We start from the raw sequence: 21368 nt of genomic DNA on the forward strand, positions 1-21368 counted from the left end.
AAACAGCACACACAGACACACGAACGTAACGGTGTGTAGTAATAACAACGAGCACGCAGGCCAACGAGAAACGAATGTGCCTCCCGTGGGACACGATTAAACGACGTTCTTCCAGACCGGCAGAGAGAAAAGGCGCCCGCACCCGAACCTCTCACCTCGTCACGATGTTTCTACTATCACCCGAGACGGTCGCGGCCCGTTCGAACACTCTGGCCACGTTAAAATAAACGCGGAGCGCTATACCCAGTGCACGGTGCTCTTGAAAATCAATCTAAAAGTGGATCGGCTGGTGGCGCAATCTCCTGGCTAACCTCTGGACCGACTCGCGAACAAGTGAACGACGCCTGCCGTACTGATAACGAACAGTGTCTCTACTTTTGCCTTATCGCGATGCGCGCGCATCCGTCCCCCGACCTCCCACACCGCCCATCAACGAACGTTTCTCAGCCATGATCAGCAGTTTTTGTTTCGTTAAATCTTTGCTCACGATATCTCTTTCCTTTTTCTTTATTTCACGTTATTTTTCCTCAATTAATGATCAAGTGTTCTCCTCACTTAAATCTTTTTAAATTTCTAGCTTGCGTTCGTTAAGTTCGGTGCTCTGTGTGCGTTTCGAAGTTGAAAGCGCTGACACTCACTCCTTTATACAAATATATAGACATTTTTGTTATTTATAATGTTATGTATAATTTTTGTTATTTCTTATATGTTATAGTTATTTATAATGGGTGTTATAATGTTAATTTTCAGTAGCTTATAACTAGATTGCAGATGCTTATTATATAAATTCAAGTGTACAAAAATGTACAAAATATCTATACTTGTAATATTTAAAAGATCCTGCTGTTTTGTTAGTTGTATTTCATAAAAATATAGATTTGCATAAACATATTCAGTCTACTTACAATCACACAATCTAAAACAGTGAATCAATGAAAAAAGTATGTAAAAGCTGTATAAAAGATGTAAAGTTATTAGACAAATAGAAGTGTAATCGATCATTGGTCTAATGATCACATGCTTGAAAATAAATCAAGATGCATATATTTGTGTAAGTCTAAAAAGGACAAAATATTATAATATAAACAAATAGTATCAAAGTATTTTATATATTAGTATATAGGAAATCTTATAATTAATTATATTATTAGAAGTAATTATATTTCAGGTAAAGAAACTTCTACTATATTGAGTATTCAAATACTTTATGTATCATTATTTATGTACAAATTCATAAAATAAAGCGGATTGCAGCTTTTAATGACTTACGCTGCACAGTAATACTTGTAAGTACAAATTGAACACTATTTCAAAGTGGAAGTTGGGACTGTTTAAAATATTTTAAAGTACCAGTAAAAAGGCAAAATGCTCAATTACAATATTGGTACACGTCTAAGAGATGTATATGATTATCGATTGCTTCTGTCAATACAAATGCTGGAGACAACTTTTACAAAATCTTTTGCATATAACTATTAAGAATTGTTTTCCTAATACATGTAAAAGTATTAAATACACTTGTATACATATTAACCTTCTAATGAAACTCTGAACAAGTTTATATTCTATAGTAATGCATCAAGTCATTCATACAACTAAAGTCAAATAAGTGAGAAACAAAAAGAAATTTTAAACGATTGTATCAATTATTCGCATTACGTTTGTCTCTAAACTGCTTTAAACGTTTCTTAAAGGATAAAACTTTCCTGAACATGAACACATAAAATGTAAAACTGATCTGGAAATATTCAGACAGAAGTATTTATAACAAAAATTACCATATCAATACTCGACTGTGTCTTCTATGTTCGGTCATTTGTTTACATTTGAATATATCAAGTGCATTGATCAGAGTCATTTCATTTAGAAAGTAGTTTATGTATATTGCTAGTAAAATCATTCAAACCCAGACACTTAAAGATTTAGTGGTAGTTTGAGAGGTGGTGTAGCTACCACGATGTTTCTTAAAGAAAGCTCGAATTTCAGCAGGAGTGGAAGACCACCTACGATGCCTAGCTTTTTCTGATGGTACTACCGGTAAACCCACCTCTTGATGACAACCTCTTATAGGAGAAATTGGCAGAACGTTAGGTAAACCAATTTCTTGAAAAGAAGTCATAGAAGAAAATCCACTCTCATCCTCGACGCTGCTCATACTGGCAGTTGCCTTTGATTTCGAAGATTTATCCTTTATCTCTACTTTTCTAACAAGTCTATTTGGCGTAGATGTCGGCGTATATACGTAAATACGTTTATGATTCGATATGGATACGTTATAACAGCTATTATTTGGAAGTAGATCCTCTTCTTCCGTATTTTTGCTGCTTCCTGAGTTGAGTGAGGTGGTGTCAAGGGATCTTCTTATACCAGGGAGAAGATCGTGCAAACTTTGACTGATCTCAACAACGTTTGAGGATGATTTTAACAAACACCTATTGTCGTTATTGGTAGTACTTGATTCGTTTCCATTGTCATAACTGGAACATCTATTGTACCCGATAGCTTCCTGCAAGCACGTTGCATTTACATAATTACCATCCTGCAAGGACATTGATACTTCGTTGTGATGATTATTGTAACGATGATGCTCTACGGGTGATGGGGAGGATTCGTTATTTTCTGTTGACGAGACTCTGGCCAGATCCGGTTCTCTCATTGAGAGCAACGACTGGACTGTTCTCATTAATCTGAAACAATTAATTTACAATTAGTTAAAAATAGTTTATTATTTTCAAATATTTTAAATAAAGAGATATTTGAAGTTACTTATTAGTAACTAAACACTACAAAACAAGTATTTTAATCGCTTAGGTATCTAGTTACGTACCTAAATGCTTCTTGGGATAGTTTCTGGGGCGGTATATCATTCGGGTCCAGCTCGGGTGACGTAGGGGTTTTATAAACAACACCGTCATGAGTTTTATTGAGATCCTGAGATTTATTACGTGGAGGAGTACAATTCGCTGTATCGTTTCTACGAAGCATCGACCAAGTGAATTCGCGGAAGTTGCTGGTGCACGGTGAGATCTGTGTGACTGATTTCGACTTCATGAAACGAGAAGAAGTCGAAGATGATGGCGCTGAGGAAACATGAATCGACGAGGAATCTGCGTGCACAGTGTGAACGCTATGGCTACGTGGAAACCGTCCCGTTAACTTCTTATCCTTAGGATTACTCTTTTCGTGAAGAATATCCAAGCTTTTGCGGGCTCGGTCCAGGAATCGCAGCACCTGCTCCATCAGGGCACGGTACATCTGTCTATTTGCTTCTATCTGTAAATTTTTTTATAAATAAATATTCGTGCAATTTACACTATTTCTACAATAGATTTATATTATGTTTCAATCATATTGTATTATTAACATATTATATTTTCATATAAAGATTTGTGCACAGGTTTGGAGTATTAAAAGCTTCAAACGTACACGCACACTTACTGGATGACCACAGCATTTTTGTTGCATACAGAATAGTTATTTATTTGTGACATCGTATGTAACTATTGTGTAAGCAATAATAATGCTGTGGTTATCCAATAAGTGCACAACTACAATAAATTTGAAACTTTAATATTTAAGGAATGGGAATTCAAGGCGATTTTGTGGCATTTTTATTACACTATAAAAAACTTTGTTAAAAGAGATGTAGAAATAGTTGCCTCTGTCTAAAGTTGAAGCTGTACTGTTTTAAAATTGCCAAAGTCTTTCACTTCTTTGCATATTTTTAATTCTTAATATTTGTACAGGTACTAAAGTGTTAAAAATGGCAATCGAATATTTTTCGGGGACAGACGGTGAAGTATTCAAGAAATGGGGATAAGGTAATCTGGTCGAGGACATCAACAATTTCCTCTTGTAAATCAGGTATGTTAAACGATCGTGGTTTATGGTTAAATACAGACCTGTTTCAGTTGCCACTGCAATGTCTCAACCTGTGTTTGCAGGAAAACATTGTCGATTACTTGTACGTGAGGTATTTCACTGGTCGCTAAAACCTTCTGAAGTCTTTGGTTCTCTTCTATCAACGATCGGTATTGCTGAAACAAAAAATAAAAATGACGAAATCAGTTAACGATAATTATTGGTGTTTTCTTTTTAAATTCAATTTCTTACTTTTATCGCACTTTAGGTTTAACGAGGAGAGTGTCCAGCTCTCGAACGACTTTCCTGAACATAATAATCGTTTCAAAAGAAGAAAGAAGCGACATGGTACGGCGTATATACACGCGTTAATACAAGGTTTCACCTTGCGTAGGAGATTTTCACACGGTGGAGTGAACACAATTCGACGTTAGCAGAGCGTACGCCTGTTTATTGTGCGGACATTGCTTTACCAATAGCGGTATATTTTATTTAAAATAATACATTGCTCTAATCACCGTTAAACGTAGGAGAAACGTTAAATATTTGTATCTTTAATTACCTTAAACTTTTTGTCGATTTTCTAATTAATATTCTAGCGCCTTCATTTTACAAAATAATATTCCAGGTATAATATTGCATAAGTCTATGAAATACAAATGTATACAACCGTATAATAAAATAATAAGATTTAAAGGTGGACTCTAAATAAATAAATTAAGGAAGAAATATTCCGGAATTTGTATTAAATTTATTATATGCTTATTAATATGACTACTAGGTTTCTAATTGATATTCTAGAGCTATTATTTTATAAAATAATATTCTACAGAATTTCCAGCAAATTCATTATCACGATATTCCAAAATTTCCTTTAGACCTAATCAACCTTCAAAATTATCTGCTGGATTTCTGATTTATCCTAAAGAACTTATTTACATCCTGAAACAACCAATTAAACAATCCTGAATTACACCCAATATCAACATATATTTAGCAGAAATATTTAAAGATCTCCTGCTAAACTCGTATCATCAAGAAACATCCAATAACGGATCAATAACAAATTTTCCCCCAAGAATAGAAATCTTTACCACACTGAAAATAATTAAACAACCCAACATTGATGATCCTATTCGGTCAACATCCTCGGAAGTCTTTTAAAACGCCATCTAATACACCCCAACAGACTTTTAATAGAAGTCGAATAGAAAACGCACAAAGAGGACTGAGTTTTCCGCGAGTCCAGTCACGCAGTCGTCATTGAGCAAACAATTAGACATCGGCGAACAGTTACTTCGGACAACTTGAAAAGGTTCGAGCATCGATGATGCACCGCCATTCGAACGGATAGGCCCTTTAACATTTGCATATTTCTTTCTTTTCGGTGGCCGAGTCGCGGACACCGGGAATAAAAGAAGTTCGAAGAAACACGAGGTTTCTGACATTTCCATACAATGGCGGGAAAAATACGGTACGAGTTGCGAGATATCCGGCGATGGGCCATGCCTGATAACGAAGCCAGGACGCGCGAGATGTTGAAAGAATCATGCGTTCATCGTTCGGTCGCCACGCGTTCAACTATCACTGTTATTAGAATCATCAGCGGAGATTTGCTCTCAGCCAGTCGCAGAAAAATACACGATATTTCGAAAATCTTGAATCTTTGCTCTTTTCAACGCTCCGACTCTCTTGGACCGCCTCATGCAATTCAAATGATACTATTGGCCAATTTCTTTATAACGATCTTTTTACGTATATGGTTTGGTGGTGGTGTTTTTTTTTACAATTTGTCCTGATGGACATTTGGTAAAGTGTTATATCTTATTGGTGAGAAAAAAAAATAAAATAAAAATACATAGCATGTGGGTGACTGCCCCAGCGGGGTGCCAGCTTTGTTTTTTCTAAGTTATATCTTTTATGCTACATCCTAATAGTCGAATTTTCAGCCAGCACCTCTGAAACTCGGATTTATTCCTAGTTGCATGCGTTTATTTCACCGCGGTCTCTGGTTGTTACGGTGGAACCCATATAAAACCGTAGGTCCACCAAGGAAGGATAGAAAGAGAAATGAGAGAAACAACGAAAAAATAAGAGGAATAGAAGAAGCAATGAGAAGATGACAACAAAAGTTGTTCCTTTTCTATCTAAAGTGTTTTCATCTTTTGCTGCGTGTATTATTGATTAAGAAATCATTGAAGAATACAACAAGGGTCCCGGACAAGAATCGCTACTACCTCTACCTCTTCCTCTTCCTGCTGATCTTTCTTTGAAAGTATTCTTTTCATGTATTTAAACGTTATGTCTGTTTGGATTTAAAGTGGAAAACCACTTACTTCGGTAAAATGTGGATTCTCTCTGGACGATCTTAAAGCCAATTAAGAAAGTTTATTTAATATATGTTTTATGTAATATACATTTTATTTATCATATTTAAATATGAAGTTTAGCCAACAGAAAACGAGGCGTGTTATCAAACCAAGCGGCTGAGAACATCGTAAAATATTAGAAAACCAGACGAAACTGCAACTGGGATAATTAATTGCACTCGAATAAATAAAGAATTAGCAATTACGAATTCTTGACACTCGCTTTCACAGCCACGAACTCCGATGATATTCTTTATTTCTCTAATAAAACATCCATCTCTCATCGCCAATAAATGTAGAACAAATGTATCATAAATTACATGTATGTTACATATCATAAATTATTAAAAAGTTCGTAACACACGGTGAAAGAATACAAAGTCCCAGCTTGGTTTCACCGATGGTTTCACCGTATCACAAGGAGCGCGAAGAAAAGTCGGTATCGCTTTTACGCGCGTAAAACGGCACTATGATGGAAGGATAAGACGACGTGTTTTGCCTATGGTTTCTTTGACGATGAGCCGGCAAGGGTTTCTTTCAGTGTCCCGTTCACATAAGGGAATTTGTACGGAAAGCTGAAATTTTTCAGCGGGGACCTAAGCGGATGGGGTTCCGCATGGTCGCTCAGCTTGAACCGTCCACCGGCTGAATACTATCATGACGTCACTCGCTACGGTCACTGCCTGAATTATTCAGTATTTCTTCGTTTCTACTTCTACACACTGACTATACCTCTTTGTATCTAATAGTCGTCGTGACTCAAACAAGATAACGTACATAGTGTCACGTAACTGATAATGCAAATCTTTAAAATATAAGAACTTTTACGATGTTTATTCGATGATTCGACGATATATTCATATTCATATTGGTGTATCTCGCCTCCGATACCGTCTCTGATAGTTTTGTTTCCACGTTTCCTCAACATTCCAGTTCACCTTTTAAGGGCACATCTGAAACTGAACGATTGTAATCAGCCTCTTTGCTGATTTCATTTTTAATTTTGGCAGATATAAAGATGGCTCTATCAAGGTAGAAACAACCATAGGACATCTTTACCATGTCATGTTGTTATTTCGAAAATTCTATGTTTATTTTCCTCGATGAGCAAGAGGGATGGTTTTTTAAAATTCTGACAGATATAAAGATGAATTTACCAAAGTAGGAAGAATCATAGGAAATTTTTACCAAACCATGTTGTAATTTAAAAAATTCCATTTTTATTTTCCTCGATAAATTGATCTTGCTAGCAAGGGGGATGATTTTTTAAAATTCTGACAGATATAAAGGATCTATCAGGGTAGAAAGAAACATGGGAAATTTTTATCAAGTCATGTTGTACATACAAGATATAACCTAGCAAACACGAAGATGGCACCCCGCTGGGAGTAGCCACCCACATGCTATATTTATTTTTATTTTTTTTTTTTCACCAATAAGATATAACACTTTACCAAATGTCCATAAGGACAAATTGTAAAAAACCAAAATAAAAAAAAGTCATGTTGTTATTTAAAAAATTCTACTTTCGCTTCGCTCAATAAAATTGTCGATCTTATTGATAGTATTATATACAAGATGTCACGTAATCGACAATGCAAACAGCAAGAGGTATTATTTCTCAAAATTCTAATTAAGATTGAATCATTCCGTAGAAAAATTTTAAAAAATTAAAAAGATAGCGCTAAACAATTCTATGTAAACTTCCTTTAATTTTATTACTATCGTATATAGGTTGTCTGCATATTCGAATATACAAGATGATGAAAAAATCATTCTAAATAATAGAGTTGTCTCGTCCAAGACTGTCCATCCTAAATATATCCATTACTTCAAGCAACAAGCGAAAATATTGCGTAGAAAATTCGTACGATTGTTAGAAGACATAACACGGTGACGATAATTTCTTCGAATGGGAGAATCAACTTTTTGCGACCTAATTCAGTTGAACAGCGAGTAATTACCGACTGGCGTTATTTGAAGAATATTTCTTACAGTATAAATCATAAAAGTTTTTCGTTTCGAACCAGTATTAGTGTGACTAATGGATTTATGCAGAGAGTACGGGTACCATTCGAACGTGCATGACACAGCACAGAAACGATCAACATAATAAAACACGGAAATATGATATAAAATAAAATTCTAGGACGCGAATCAAGCCTGAATATTTTACATTTAATACCGTAAGATTTTTATGTGATAGCCTACTTTGCTTTCTGAAGCAGAAACGCGTGTATTCATCGGATATTTAAAGAAACGATTTAAATAAAAAATGACGAAAGAAGTGCTTTAACCGTTTAAAAGAATTTCAAATTTTTTCGTGTCCAGAGGAAATAGCTGTGATATTAAAATATACGGAATGCTACGAAAAGAAAAAGCTAATTATACTTTCTAAGGAGTCGTTCATTCAAAATTCATAATAACAAAAATCAGCACGCATCGAGCGTATCTGGGTAAACTTTTATTCGATACGACTTATGAACGCGTCAAAGGAAACATACACAGACTTGCGAAAGTAGACGTCGTCTATGAACATATATTATCCGCGTAGTATGAAACATTTTGAAATTTCAATAGCATTGCGAGACTCGATTATCATGATTACTACATCGGTAAAATTTGAAACAGATTTGAAAATGTATATAGAAATTGCAAGCTATTTAGTATAAGTACTTTCTTTTTATTTGCAGAAATATCTCAAGATGCACAGCATGCACATAACACGCAAGGATACTTAAAATATCCAGAATAGCTGAAACAGATTTTCTTCTTAGATTTCGTTCTTTTACAAAACTATATATTTACATAAATATCCGCAGTACTTTCGTGAGTCAGTATATTATCCTTTGAAGCAGTTGATAACTCCGAAACAAAGTGACTAACTGTACATACATCGGGACAAAGGAATCCCTGTCCTTCGAATAATTGCAAAATCTAGCTTTACAGACTATTGAGCATCGTCTTAGTCGAAACTATCATCCTTCTAATCAGCCTTGAATGCGTCCGCTCGATTTCACGTTTAACACTAAACCTTCCCACACTTTGTGTATACCCATTCCTACTGTGTGCGGTCAAAATGACCGCTGATTAAAGAAGTAGTAATTTTTATGATTTAACTTGGATAATGGTTAATTTATAACTAAATGTATATAAAATGATGAACTTTCATAAAATTTCGTCCAAATTTACTTTTGTTTAATTTAAATTATAGACTTAAGTAGAATTACACTTTTATTTATATAGAGATATATCTTATTCAACTTCGCTGCATTTTTTATAAATTATCTTATTATCAAATGTACATTTGCCGCATATTTCCCGCGTCTTAAACAAATTTTCGTAATTTTGTAAGCTTTACGATTTTTTTGTAGTAATGAATCTGAACTTGTTGATAGTTTTATTGCTTTTCTGTTTTATTACTTTATATAAAAGTAATGTATGCATCAGGTTTATAACAATTTTGTGAATTCTCTGTAAATTGGCCCTATACTCTAGATACCATTGCAAATTTATTGGTTCGTAAACGTTGGCTTCTTTCGCTCTTCTTACCAAATCGTATAAACCTCATAATTTCAGCAAAGTCATTCCTGCTCATTGTTTTTGAAAAAAATGCGTCTTCAAATTTTATTCCACAAATATGATACATTTAAATTTTTTATATAGCATATAGCATATAGCAAAGCAGTAAATGCATCTAGTTTTGTTGCATCTAGCTCCCTCTTATTCCCCAATACTCTAAATTCTTCTTCTTCCGTACATTTTATTATATGATCCTTTGTACGATGATTAATGATAAGATAAAATGCCGTCTTTACTTGTTCTTTCATAATATGCCGTTTAGCATATCCCTAAAAATATTATGAACTGATGTTCTGCCAAGTTTGGAACTTGCATCTATTTCTCTCCAAACTGTCCCATCTGGTCCAGTTTCGATACGTCGGTTCTCTACATCAGTCTCGCCCTTTACTGTCAACGATAATTTCTTCTCTTTTTGTCCTGGATTTATTTATAATATTCGACTCTGATTCAGTTGTAAATAGCTTTTCGTGTGTTTCCATGTCGTTTTCAGTTGCTGAAGTTTCTTGTTCACTACACACTGAACAGTCTTCTTCTATATCCGTAACTTTTTTTTTAAAGTCTTGACATTTCTAGGGTAAATATTTATCACAGAATAATAACATGTACGAAATACAAAATTATTGTCACATTTGATATGCTTTACTTTTACTTTTATGACAACTTTACACAAAACTTTTTAGAGAATTTTAGAGATAACAAGTTCAGATGTCGACTAATTGACTAACAAACAGGTGTATTTTAGTCGAAAGGACAATAACCAGTAAGAATATGGTGAGTGACGGCGATATTTATACAAAAATATTTATGAGTATTGGAGATTCTTCACCAACGGTTACTCGAGAGTGGAGTTGGGAAAGCTTTTCCCGTGTTTTATCGCAATGAGCAATAACCCTAAGAAACATCTCGACTTTTAAAATGTTTGTAACGATGGACTGTAAAAAATGCTAAATTTTATGGCGGTTCCTTAGGATTATTATGGGCTTGAGTTGATATGTCTTGACAGTTGATGATCATCTTGATCGAGGGATGAATTATGATTTATGACAAGATTACGGGTGTAACAGCTGTTATTATTTGTTATTACCGATTTTGTTTGTCATTTGACCTTGAGATAGCCTTTTCTTTGTACTGATTGCGTTTATTTGAATAACGAAAATATTTTGTCGAGGTAGGCAAGGCAGAGTACAAATTTTTCTCAGAAAGTAAATAAAAGTAATAAAAAATATGTTGTATGAATGTTTTGGGAAAAGTCATAAATTATGGAGCAATATGATAAAGTGTAAATATGGCTAAATTTGTGTAGAAGTTCGAGAGCGGTTAATTTAACCGCCGCGGTAGGTTTAGTGTTAAAAATTTGTCCTTTTGCGGTCATCAGATACGAAGCGAGTAATACATTAGCCGCGTAGATAACAAAGGACATTTCAGGCTATTCTCACACCTGTCGTTTTCCATTAACCTTCCCAATGACCGTGGCTTTACTGCGTACTTAACCTCTTAGATACTTAGGTTGAATTTTGTGCGGGACTGTTTGTCTGTACGACAGTTTGATGCGAATTACGAGCAAACGGTACAGCACTGCAGCTGTGACGGATAATGATGTTCTCTAGGCAAGCACATTGCAATGAAGTTTTTGATTATTAAATTATAATTTTTCTTATAGGTATGATGCATATACTTGAACTTAAATAATTTACTTTGATAATTGATAGTACAATTGAGCGTGATATATTTTGAAGCACGGTACAACACATAAACCTACGTCACAATTTTCACACTCATAGCGCGATAGTGTTTTTCAAATTGCTCTTCGTTTTCTATTTTCAAGCGACATTTTCAGCTTCTAAAACATTATAAGGATACAGGATAAGACAAGGATAAGGATACAGCGCGATCGTGTACTTGAGTCTCAAACGGTTAACAACATACAATAACATAACGATATAACGATTTACCAGTGGAAAAATATCTATTCCCCGGAATCACGTGTTCCACGATCGGACGATATTTAACGCGATTAGGATAATCGACATGTAGTTGAAATTTGTAATTACGAAACAAATATAAATATTTTACGTGTTGGAATTAACATAAAAGAAAGGAACGTTGCAGCAAATTTATCCCTTGCTGTTGCATGCAAGAATATTCAGTGATATTTTTTGTCTTCGATCGTACAATTCCTTTTACGCGATAATTCCTTTTATGATCCACCATCCATGAAATAAGAAGCATCGTGAAACGAAACACAGAAAAGAAACGTTTGTTCTTCTGCAAGAAGGCTATACCTGCACTTATATTAGCCGAAATTTCCAAATTTCCCTTCCTGTCAAATATCAGATACAGTGCTGTGAATAATCGTAGAGTCAAATGCGTTTTCTGCATTATCTCTTCGACATTTTTAAGAAACCATCGACCGTGCCTGGATATGTTAAGCGAAATTGTGTTTGTAAAGGATAAATTGTACGATAGAATATCAGGAGATTTTGCATGATGAATTATAAAAATATTTCCTTTCACGAATGAAATAAAAGACAGAAAGGCAAATTTTCAATGAGACGACGCTCCTCTTTGTACAGTCGCCACTACAGAAACGTGGTTCCAAGATTTCAGAATAAAATTATTAGCATGGCCAGCATTGAGTGCTCGTTTGAAACTGATCGAGAACTTGTGGCGAGTTTTAACAAGAAAAGTTTACGATCAGAAGACTACTTTTAAAGATTGTACACCTGTGCATTACAGTAGCGATCAAAATATAACCAGGTAATAAATTGAATGAAGAGCATTTAACGAGGACTGAATTATTCTCGTTTAGGGTTACACGTAAGATCCTATTCGAGGATTGCTGGCAATAAAATACGTCAAATAAAAAATGCTACATTCATTTACAACTAACTAACTAATTAACTAACTAACAGTATTTCATTTACGAGTCAAACATGAATGAATATTAATTACAAATTAGAAAAGATAATGGTAAGAATAGATTAAAAAAGATGAAATACGCGATGAAGAAGTGTGATAATTTTTAACTATAATAATTGTAACGATTGGTTATAATTACATGAGTTTTTAACTATATATATGTCCACGTTTCTGCCATTATCATAAACGTACAATCTTTAACGTCGCGCGATTAATTCTCTTTATCGAATCACCGCGTTATACGCAAATTAATATAATAATTATATATAGTATATATAATAAAAATTAATATAGTAAAAGTAGACTACGGATTTCTATGCATTTACAGGAACTTTGAAAGTGCAACATTGCACAAAATGTGCATCATACGAAAATATATATAAGACATCCAAAGCATGTGTATGCCGTGCTTTCTATTGTACTTAGCGGGCAAAACAATGTTCTACCGAGGTTCTACATTTTTAATTACATTCTTGAAAATGTGATTCTGCGTAGAAATCCGTAGTAATCTAAATAGATATCTAATTAAGTATTGTTTAATAGTGTATAGGTTGTTTTATTCTTATCCTGTCAAATGGTGTGAGTACATTCTATGACTGAAAATAAGAAAGAAATGTTACAGAAACAATAATTCAAATGCTTAGAAATCATCATTTACGCTGGTCGATCGTATTAATGAAAATGATTCGTCGGTAAACGTAGAATGAAGCATCGATTGTCCTATGTTCGTACATCTTTCTCTTATTTTCAATCACTGAATATACCGCCACCTTTTGGCGGAATGAAAATGAAACACCCTGTATACTTGATTATTTGTCGTATTTAACCAAAAATCAAACTTTCCTGTCGAAATCTATCGAAAGCCCGAAACATTCGATGTTTCTCAAAGCTCGCCACCGTAAAGTTCACGCTGACCAAGAGACTGTAACTAGGAATCAAACAAAATGAAACACTCTGTATACCCCTGATTATTTGTCGTATTTAACCAAAAATCAAACTTTCCTGTCGAAATCTATCGAAAGCCCGAAACATTCGATGTTTCTCAAAGCTCGCCACCGTAAAGTTCACGCTGACCAAGAGACTGTAACTAGGAATCAAACAAAATGAAACACTCTGTATACCCCTGATTATTTGTCGCATTTAACCAAAAATCAAACTTTCCCGTCGAAATCTATCGAAAGTCCTAAATATTCGATGTTTCTCAAAGCTCGCCACCGTAAAGTTCACGCTGACCAAAAGACAGTAACTAGGAATCAAACAAAATGAAACACTCTGTATACCCCTGATTATTTGTCGCATTTAACCAAAAATCAAACTTTCCTGTCGAAATCTATCGACAGCCCGAAATATTCGATGCTCAAAGCTCGCCACCGTAAAGTTCACGCTGACCAAGAGACTGTAAGTAGAATCAAACTCGATGCAACAGACGCAAACGCGCGATTAGAGGGATCAGAAACGCGATACGATCTAGAAAATATGTGACAGAACGAGTCCGGAGATGCGAGAATAAGAAAAGAGCGAGAAGGGGGAAAGACAAATGCATTAAGGGGTGTGATCTCGAAAATGGCGGTGGTCTCCGTCGGCCGAATTTATTTTTGGTGCATTCCAGTCAAACGAACCGGGAGAAAGAGAAAGAGAGAAAGAGAAATAGAGAGAGAGAGAGAGGACGAGTACCTCGCGCCAACACGCAGACGATGTTTCGCTAGGAAGATCCGCTCTGTTCCTCTTGTTGGAATACTCGAATTATTTTTTTCTCCTCTCTCTTTTTCTCGTCCCTCGCCATGCTCTCTTTCCATTTCCGCTGCAGCGGTTACCGCTGCATACTCCAACGCCGCGAACCCATCGCTCGAACGTTCCTTTTTTCCGTCGACGTGGCTGCAACGGAACGACGGCCAGCCGTGTGTCCGTTTTCTCGGCTTTTATCGTCGCTTAATTATTAAAACAAATAACACCGGCTGGTAACGTTCGTTCCTTCCGACGCGAAGATTTTTCACGGTAAAACAACGCAACCACCGATGGAAACAACAGGTACGACGATTAACGTTACCGTTACGCGGAAAAATTTGTATTTCAATGAGAACGACGGTTAATTAGCTGGCAACCTTACGTCGTGGATATGTGTTAGCATGTTTGTAGGAAGTTCGAGAGTCTTCACGGGGTTGTTAACATCGACTTCTTGGTAAATCGAAGGGAGCTTCGGTTCGACAGGTTTATATCAATATTGTTCTCGGTGATTTTGTAATTTTTGAGGACATTCAGCTGCGTATTGCAATCTTCCAGGGTTTTCAAGTCGATCCTATGATTGTTCATTTTATGAGATTTACGTTTCCTTCGTTTACGACATCAAATTTTTACGTTTACGACACCGTACCCACAACAGGATTGAAAAGGAAAAAGAAGAATTTCTTACGGAAAGTTGTAACATAAATTCGTACAGTCTTCGTACATACCTATAGCTATATCGTAATAAATAGTTTTATGTAACATATGATGTAATAAATTACAAATATTTTGCCTTGGATATTTGCCTGTTGGAACGAACCCTGGATTTTCGATAAAGGAACAAGCTACGATGTTCGAATTGAAACGCGTAATTGTAACATTAGTTGTAACTAGAATCGTATGCAAGTAAAATTGTAACAAAGTTGTAAATGAAAATGTAGCAAAAATTGTAACGTAAATTTGTTTTGTCTTTTTATGTACCATAGGTATATCGTAACAAATAGTTTTCTATTATATATGACGTAATAAATTACATGTATTTTATCTTGGATTATCCCCTTGGAATAATCTTTGGATTTCCTATGGAAGAACAAAGTACGATGTTGGAATTAAAACGTCGAATTCTACGTAAATTGCAAATCAAATCGTAAGAAAATCATAAGGTAAATTCGACCTGCTTTTAACGCATATCTATAACTATATCGTAACAAGTGGTTTCGTATAATATATGACGTAATAAGCTGCAAGTATTTTATCTTGGATATCCTGTTGGAATAATTCTTGGATTTCCGATGAAGGAACAAAGTACGATGTTCGAATTAAAGCGTGTAATTACGGGTTTTGCATACAGAACGAACTCGTATTCATCGAGCATCAAATCGTCGAATTTGCACATCGGTATGATACTCGCGTAAAATGTAATTTCCGCGGACAATAAGATGTAGCGACAACGCGGACGTTGAATACAAATTAAGAGGACGATGAATCAGAAAATCGCTGTTTTCCTCTGGCCACGATCGATGGATTCTACACCTTGACACTTCCTATTGAAATTTTCTTTTCTTTCTCTTTCTTTTTTATTTTCTTTAAAGAGCGAAACGAGAGTGAAACAAGACGAAAATAGTTGTCTCAGCATATTCATTATAGTTGTAGACTTAGAAGGTCGGAAGTTGAAAAATTAGAAAATTTGGGAAATTGGGAATGTAGGATTTTGGAATTTTGAGAACTTGGAAGTTTGACGTTTCAAAAGATTTGAATTTTAAAGATCCGAACGATCGGGAAATTTATAAATTCACGAGTTTAATAATCGAAACATTTTTTAAATTGCTTAATCCTTTAATAGTTGCAAAAGTTTACAAACTAGCGAGCTCCAAAATTTGTATTCTAAATTATTCTAAAATATTTAGAAATTTTACGGCTTTGAAATTTGGTAATTTAGAAATTATGGGACCTTGAAATTTGTAAGTTAAATAACTGAAAAATTTAAAAATTTGGAAGCTCCCGGATTTGAAGACTTAGAAATTTCAAGTCTCTTCGAGACGAGAAAATTCACAATTTGAAAGCTCTTAAATTTGGCAGTTTAAATGTTTGAAAATTTAGGAATATGCAAGTTTGCAAATTCTAATATCTCGAAGATCTAAAATTTAAGACTAAAATGTTCCACAATTTCTAAGATCAAAATAGTCAATGTGAGGAGTACTGCTGTCACAAATTCCACTGCCAGGTGAAAGTTATCGTAGAAATATGATAAGAGCGTACAAATGTATATCAAATGGAAAGATAAAACCGTGAAAACGGGAGAAAAAAATGGACGGAAGTAATAGTGCGAAAATCGAGCAACAGAGAATTATTAAAAGTATAGTGACTAAGAAGATCGCGGAATGTAAACCGTGAGAATGATTTTCAGTGACACTGTCGTATCTTATCTGGCTGGCGCGTAAATAGAATCCCGTCACTTGCGGGTAATTAAGGTGCAATTTATTCGTTACTCGCTGATTAGTTAATTAGCGGTGAAGAAATCGATCGGAACAGCTTCTGAATTGTTAAAAGAAAGCGGATAGGAACTGTTTCGAAAAAGTGAATAAAGCATGGATGAATATATTCGCAACAAATGTACACGATTTTTTAGCAATAATTTCAGGTAAATTGGAGGCATACACAGGTGAAAAGTATTCGATTAATTAACAAGTTGCCTCAGGCATGAGTTTTATGCAATCAAAATTGATTAGATTAAAAATTTCAGGCGAGTTCAGCGGAGTGTAGCAACGCGATCTATTTACTGGGTATATGCAAGGATTTAAAAAATTGAAAACTTGAAGAGCCGAAAAGTTGCATATTTGAAGATTCGAATATTTGGATATTCGAACCTTTCCATATTAGCAGATTTGTAAGTTTAAAATGTTGGAAATTCGGAAGCTTCGATATTAAAAAATCTGAAAGTTTCAAGTACAACTTTCGACCTACAAACATTTGAATATTTGAAAATTCCAAATATTCAAGAATTCTTCGATTCGAGAAAAAAATTCGAACAAACTCGAAGCTTCATAGATTTCAAATTTGGCTAAAGAAAAGACACGAGACTTTCCTTACTTCGACCACAAAATATCCGCGATATCTGTTAAAACTTGTTGAAAGTTTAATTCTCAAACCGAGTAGATTAAAGACGAATAGCAGAGGGTCTCCGGTGACTTTGAATGAACCTGTTCCCTTGAATGGCGCGTTCCGTCTTTGGAACGCGATCAGACGACTTGACTCTGCCGTCTCGCACTTTTCGCTCCATAGAAATTCGATACGGATACCCTTTTTTCCTGGCGGACGCTGAAAACGCGGCTTTACAGGCTACCAAACGTTTTCTTCTATCGCGAACGGAAGGATCGTGAAACGTGGAATTGGCCGCGGAACGAGAGAACGAGGAATTCAGTGGTGCGGAAAATACGTTCGTCTGCCAAGGAAATTGCAGTCGGCGAACTTTCCTCCATGCATCGACCACCGCTTCTAACGTAAAAAAAGAAAACCTTTCAGCTGAGTCTTACACGTACTATACACGATTTCCATCGATGCATTCTTCGCGATAAAATCCTCAACGATCGTATCAGTTTTGTCTTCCCATGGCAGTGAAACGTCCTTTCGAACATGATCCATGAATCCTCGAAAAGAAACACTCGAACGATTCAACGTTGCAAGTTGTCGAACTTCCATGAGTTAGCGAGTTGTTGGTAAGCGAAAAATTGAACAAAATTTATAGAGAGAAGTAGCCAGATAGCGTGTAATATAGTGTACTTAACACTAGAACTACCGATAGTTAACACGAAGCTATTTCTACCAAAACCAGCCAAAATGACTGGTCCTTAAAAAATATGTAATAGTAGAATATTTTTATATTGATTGATCTATTACTTTCTTACGGAAGGAATTTCATGTCATATAGTACATTTTTGGTATTATCTGGGACCATAATCTCTAAACAAGGGTTGACACATTTATAAAATTGTCGAACCAGTCATTTTGATTGGTGTGGTATTTCTAATGTTAGCATCTAGCGATCCAGCGATCGATCTGGAATTTTCCTGATAACTGATATCATCATATCGAATGATAGGCAGCAAAAATTTTACAAACGTGTGGGAAGGTGTAAAAAACGAGGAAACTGGTTAATTGGAGTTCGATAAACAGATTTCAGCACCCTTTTACACTTTGACAAGTACCAGTCAATTTGATTGGTATTGATATAAGTAGTCTTGATAGAAAATTATTTTCAGTTTGAATAAATAAAAAAATTCTTTTAGTTATCGTTACGGAAGTCATTACATCATTGCGGGGAAAAATATAACATGAAGTAGGAATTTTAAAATAAAATTGTATCATAATAATAAATAAATAAAAAGTTCTAATGTTAATATGAAATAATATTTTGAAACTCATTCACATTAGTATTGTACATGTTGTGTTTGATTAATCGAGCTTTGGTTACTGTTTGTTTTTTGTTATAAATAATAAATATGCTATTTATATAGTAAGTCCGATTCTAAAGAGGATTGGGAAGGGTTAATCGTTGGAACTATAAATAGTTCCAAACTTTTGCTTTCTCATTGTCGAATTTTTAAAGCTGCTTCTCTTAAAAACGCTAAAAATGAACGTACGATATTAGAACAGTAAGCCACTGATTTATTAAAACCAAACAGAATCGAAAGAAATAAAATGTCAAATCCAGTTCTAAATCGGATTGAAAAGATTAAATCGCTGAAACTATAAATAGCTGCGAACTTTTACTTTTTCACCATCGTATTATTAAAGCTGCTCTTTTTTCCTTTTTTTTTTCAAAAACGCTAAAAGCGAACGTACAATATTAGAATAGTAAGCCATTGATTTATTAAAATTAAAAAGAATCCAAACAAACAAGATATCAAATCCAGTTCTAAGTCAGATTGAAAAGATTAGATCGTTGAAACTATAAATAACTCCAAACGTTTACCTTTTCACCGCCGAATTTTTCAAGCTGTTTTTCTCGAAAACAGCTAAAAAATGGACAATATCGATGCGGCACCTAAGCCACCGATTAATTAGAATCAAGTAGAACGAAAGCAATGTGTGGAATTCAATTCCAAATAGAACACTGAAAAGGATAAATCGTAAATAAGCTATAAACAATTGCAAACTGTTGCTTCCACAACACTGAGAACTCTTATAGCTGCTTTTTGTCAAAAACGCCAAAAGATGGACAATATCGATGCAGTACCTAAATCACTGATTTATCATACTAATTTTATGATTCTATACTACAAACAGTTGCAAACTTTTGATTCGACAACACTGAACTTTTCAAGCTGGTTCTCCTCGAAAAACTTCTCTAAATAGGATTTTGAAAAGGACAAATTAATAAAACTATACCACAGCACCAAAGTTTTCCACGCTGGTGTACTCATTTGCGTAATTTACTCGAGATTCTCGAGCGTTCAGTTAACTATCGAACGTTCTCTCTGTGTTTGTTGACAGCAAGGGCCTGCCTTGTGCCCGATTCCACGCGATATTCTTGCCAGTCGAACGCGTACTTTACGATCTGATATTTAATATTAATATCATTGGACCGTGGAGGTTCTTGCAGTGTGATATTACATACAGTTGTGCTCGTATATCTGCATGACTTCGAGTATGTGCTAACTGCTAAGCGATCTCATCCTCGTGAGATCGGAAAACATCGAACGACTTCGAACTTTACAGTTATGCCGTATCATTCAACACCCGTTCGCACGTTCTACAATTTCCTCGATGACTTTACCGATTCCGTTTATGCCCTCGTGCAACGTTTCCTGTTATCACGGCCCATTAACTATTCCGCATCGGGGAAAAAGTGCCCGAGCCAGGCTCCTTATTCCAGATCCAAGTTTTTCTGCAAATTTTCGTTGGCAATTCGATAATACAGCGACTTGGGGAACAATGTGCCGGAGAATCACATCCGTAGAATTCGTACAACGTTACGTTCGAAATTAAGTTAATATCTGTTTTTGCAAACGCGATTATACGATGTTGTTGTTAGCGTACCAATTTCCGACACACTGGCCGTCGATTACGAGAATTTGAGAAAACTATGGAATATAAATTTGAGAAATGAAAGCAAACTGGAAACGATTTTCGTGCAGAAATTTGTCAGGTCGACAATCGAGTACGAGCATTTCATATATTCGTATTTGAATTGGAAGATTTACTACTTGCTTCCTAAATTAAATCATTTTTCTCGTCCCATGTCGGATATATTAGAAACATTATTATGTATGAGATCGATCGTACCTGTTTTCGGAGGATCAATATCTTACAAAGAAAATTCAGGTCGACGTTCGAACGTTTACGTACAATCGTCAATTGCAATCTGAGAAAATTGCTGTCGATATTCATTCCCAAGCCCGATGTGTTTTTACGTAAAATTCCCTTCAAAGAACAAATAACATGGAAATCACGTTGTTCCCCGTGTACTCTTTTCAATTGCTCCAGAAATGACGTTAGATTCCTTCTAAATTCGGTGATGTACCGTCTAAACTTAGACATCAACGACTCCACGAAGTTCGAATTAGAATGGTCGGCAACGAATCTAAGCTGCACTCCAAGTGCTCCAACATCAAAGAAGACTTTTTTTCAGAAATCTTTCAAACACCGAATGGATCATCTTATTGGCCGATTTCGGTTGATAGATTTGGCCAGGGACGAATCAACAAACTGACAAAGAAGATAGAGAGAAACACGGCTGTGGAATCTAATTCTGTCCCTAGCTACTCGGCCTTGAGCATCTTCCTCTCCATCCCTAACATTCCACGTTCCTTTACTTCGAAAGCCTTAAACGCGCCACTCCTCTCCACTTTTATACTTCCTTCACCCAGAGCTAGAATCGCTATTTTCTGTCTTTCAATTTCATTCCGTCATTCT

General features: G+C 35.3%; 1 protein-coding gene and 1 long non-coding RNA gene across 2 annotated transcripts in view; one reads left to right on the forward strand and one right to left on the reverse strand.

The window, feature by feature from the left end:
* Positions 1 to 1249: 1249 nt before the first annotated feature.
* The window catches only part of LOC132913777 (uncharacterized), a 32728-nt gene continuing 12609 nt past the window's right edge, over positions 1250 to 21368 (reverse strand). Inside the window, exons 3-5 of the mRNA XM_060972326.1 lie at positions 3903 to 4037; positions 2828 to 3273; positions 1250 to 2687 (exon numbers count right to left, since the gene is read on the reverse strand). Coding sequence (XP_060828309.1) covers positions 1901 to 2687; positions 2828 to 3273; positions 3903 to 4037 — 1368 coding nt within the window. The 3' untranslated portion in view covers positions 1250 to 1900. The remainder of the gene's footprint in view (positions 2688 to 2827; positions 3274 to 3902; positions 4038 to 21368) is intronic.
* On the forward strand, positions 3115 to 4600 carry LOC132913792 (uncharacterized). The gene is made up of 3 exons (XR_009659452.1): positions 3115 to 3249; positions 3747 to 3864; positions 3945 to 4600. It is a non-coding gene; the product is annotated as an uncharacterized LOC132913792 (long non-coding RNA).

This window comes from Bombus pascuorum, chromosome 13 (assembly GCF_905332965.1).
Source record: "Bombus pascuorum chromosome 13, iyBomPasc1.1, whole genome shotgun sequence".
NCBI lineage: Eukaryota > Metazoa > Arthropoda > Insecta > Hymenoptera > Apidae > Bombus > Bombus pascuorum.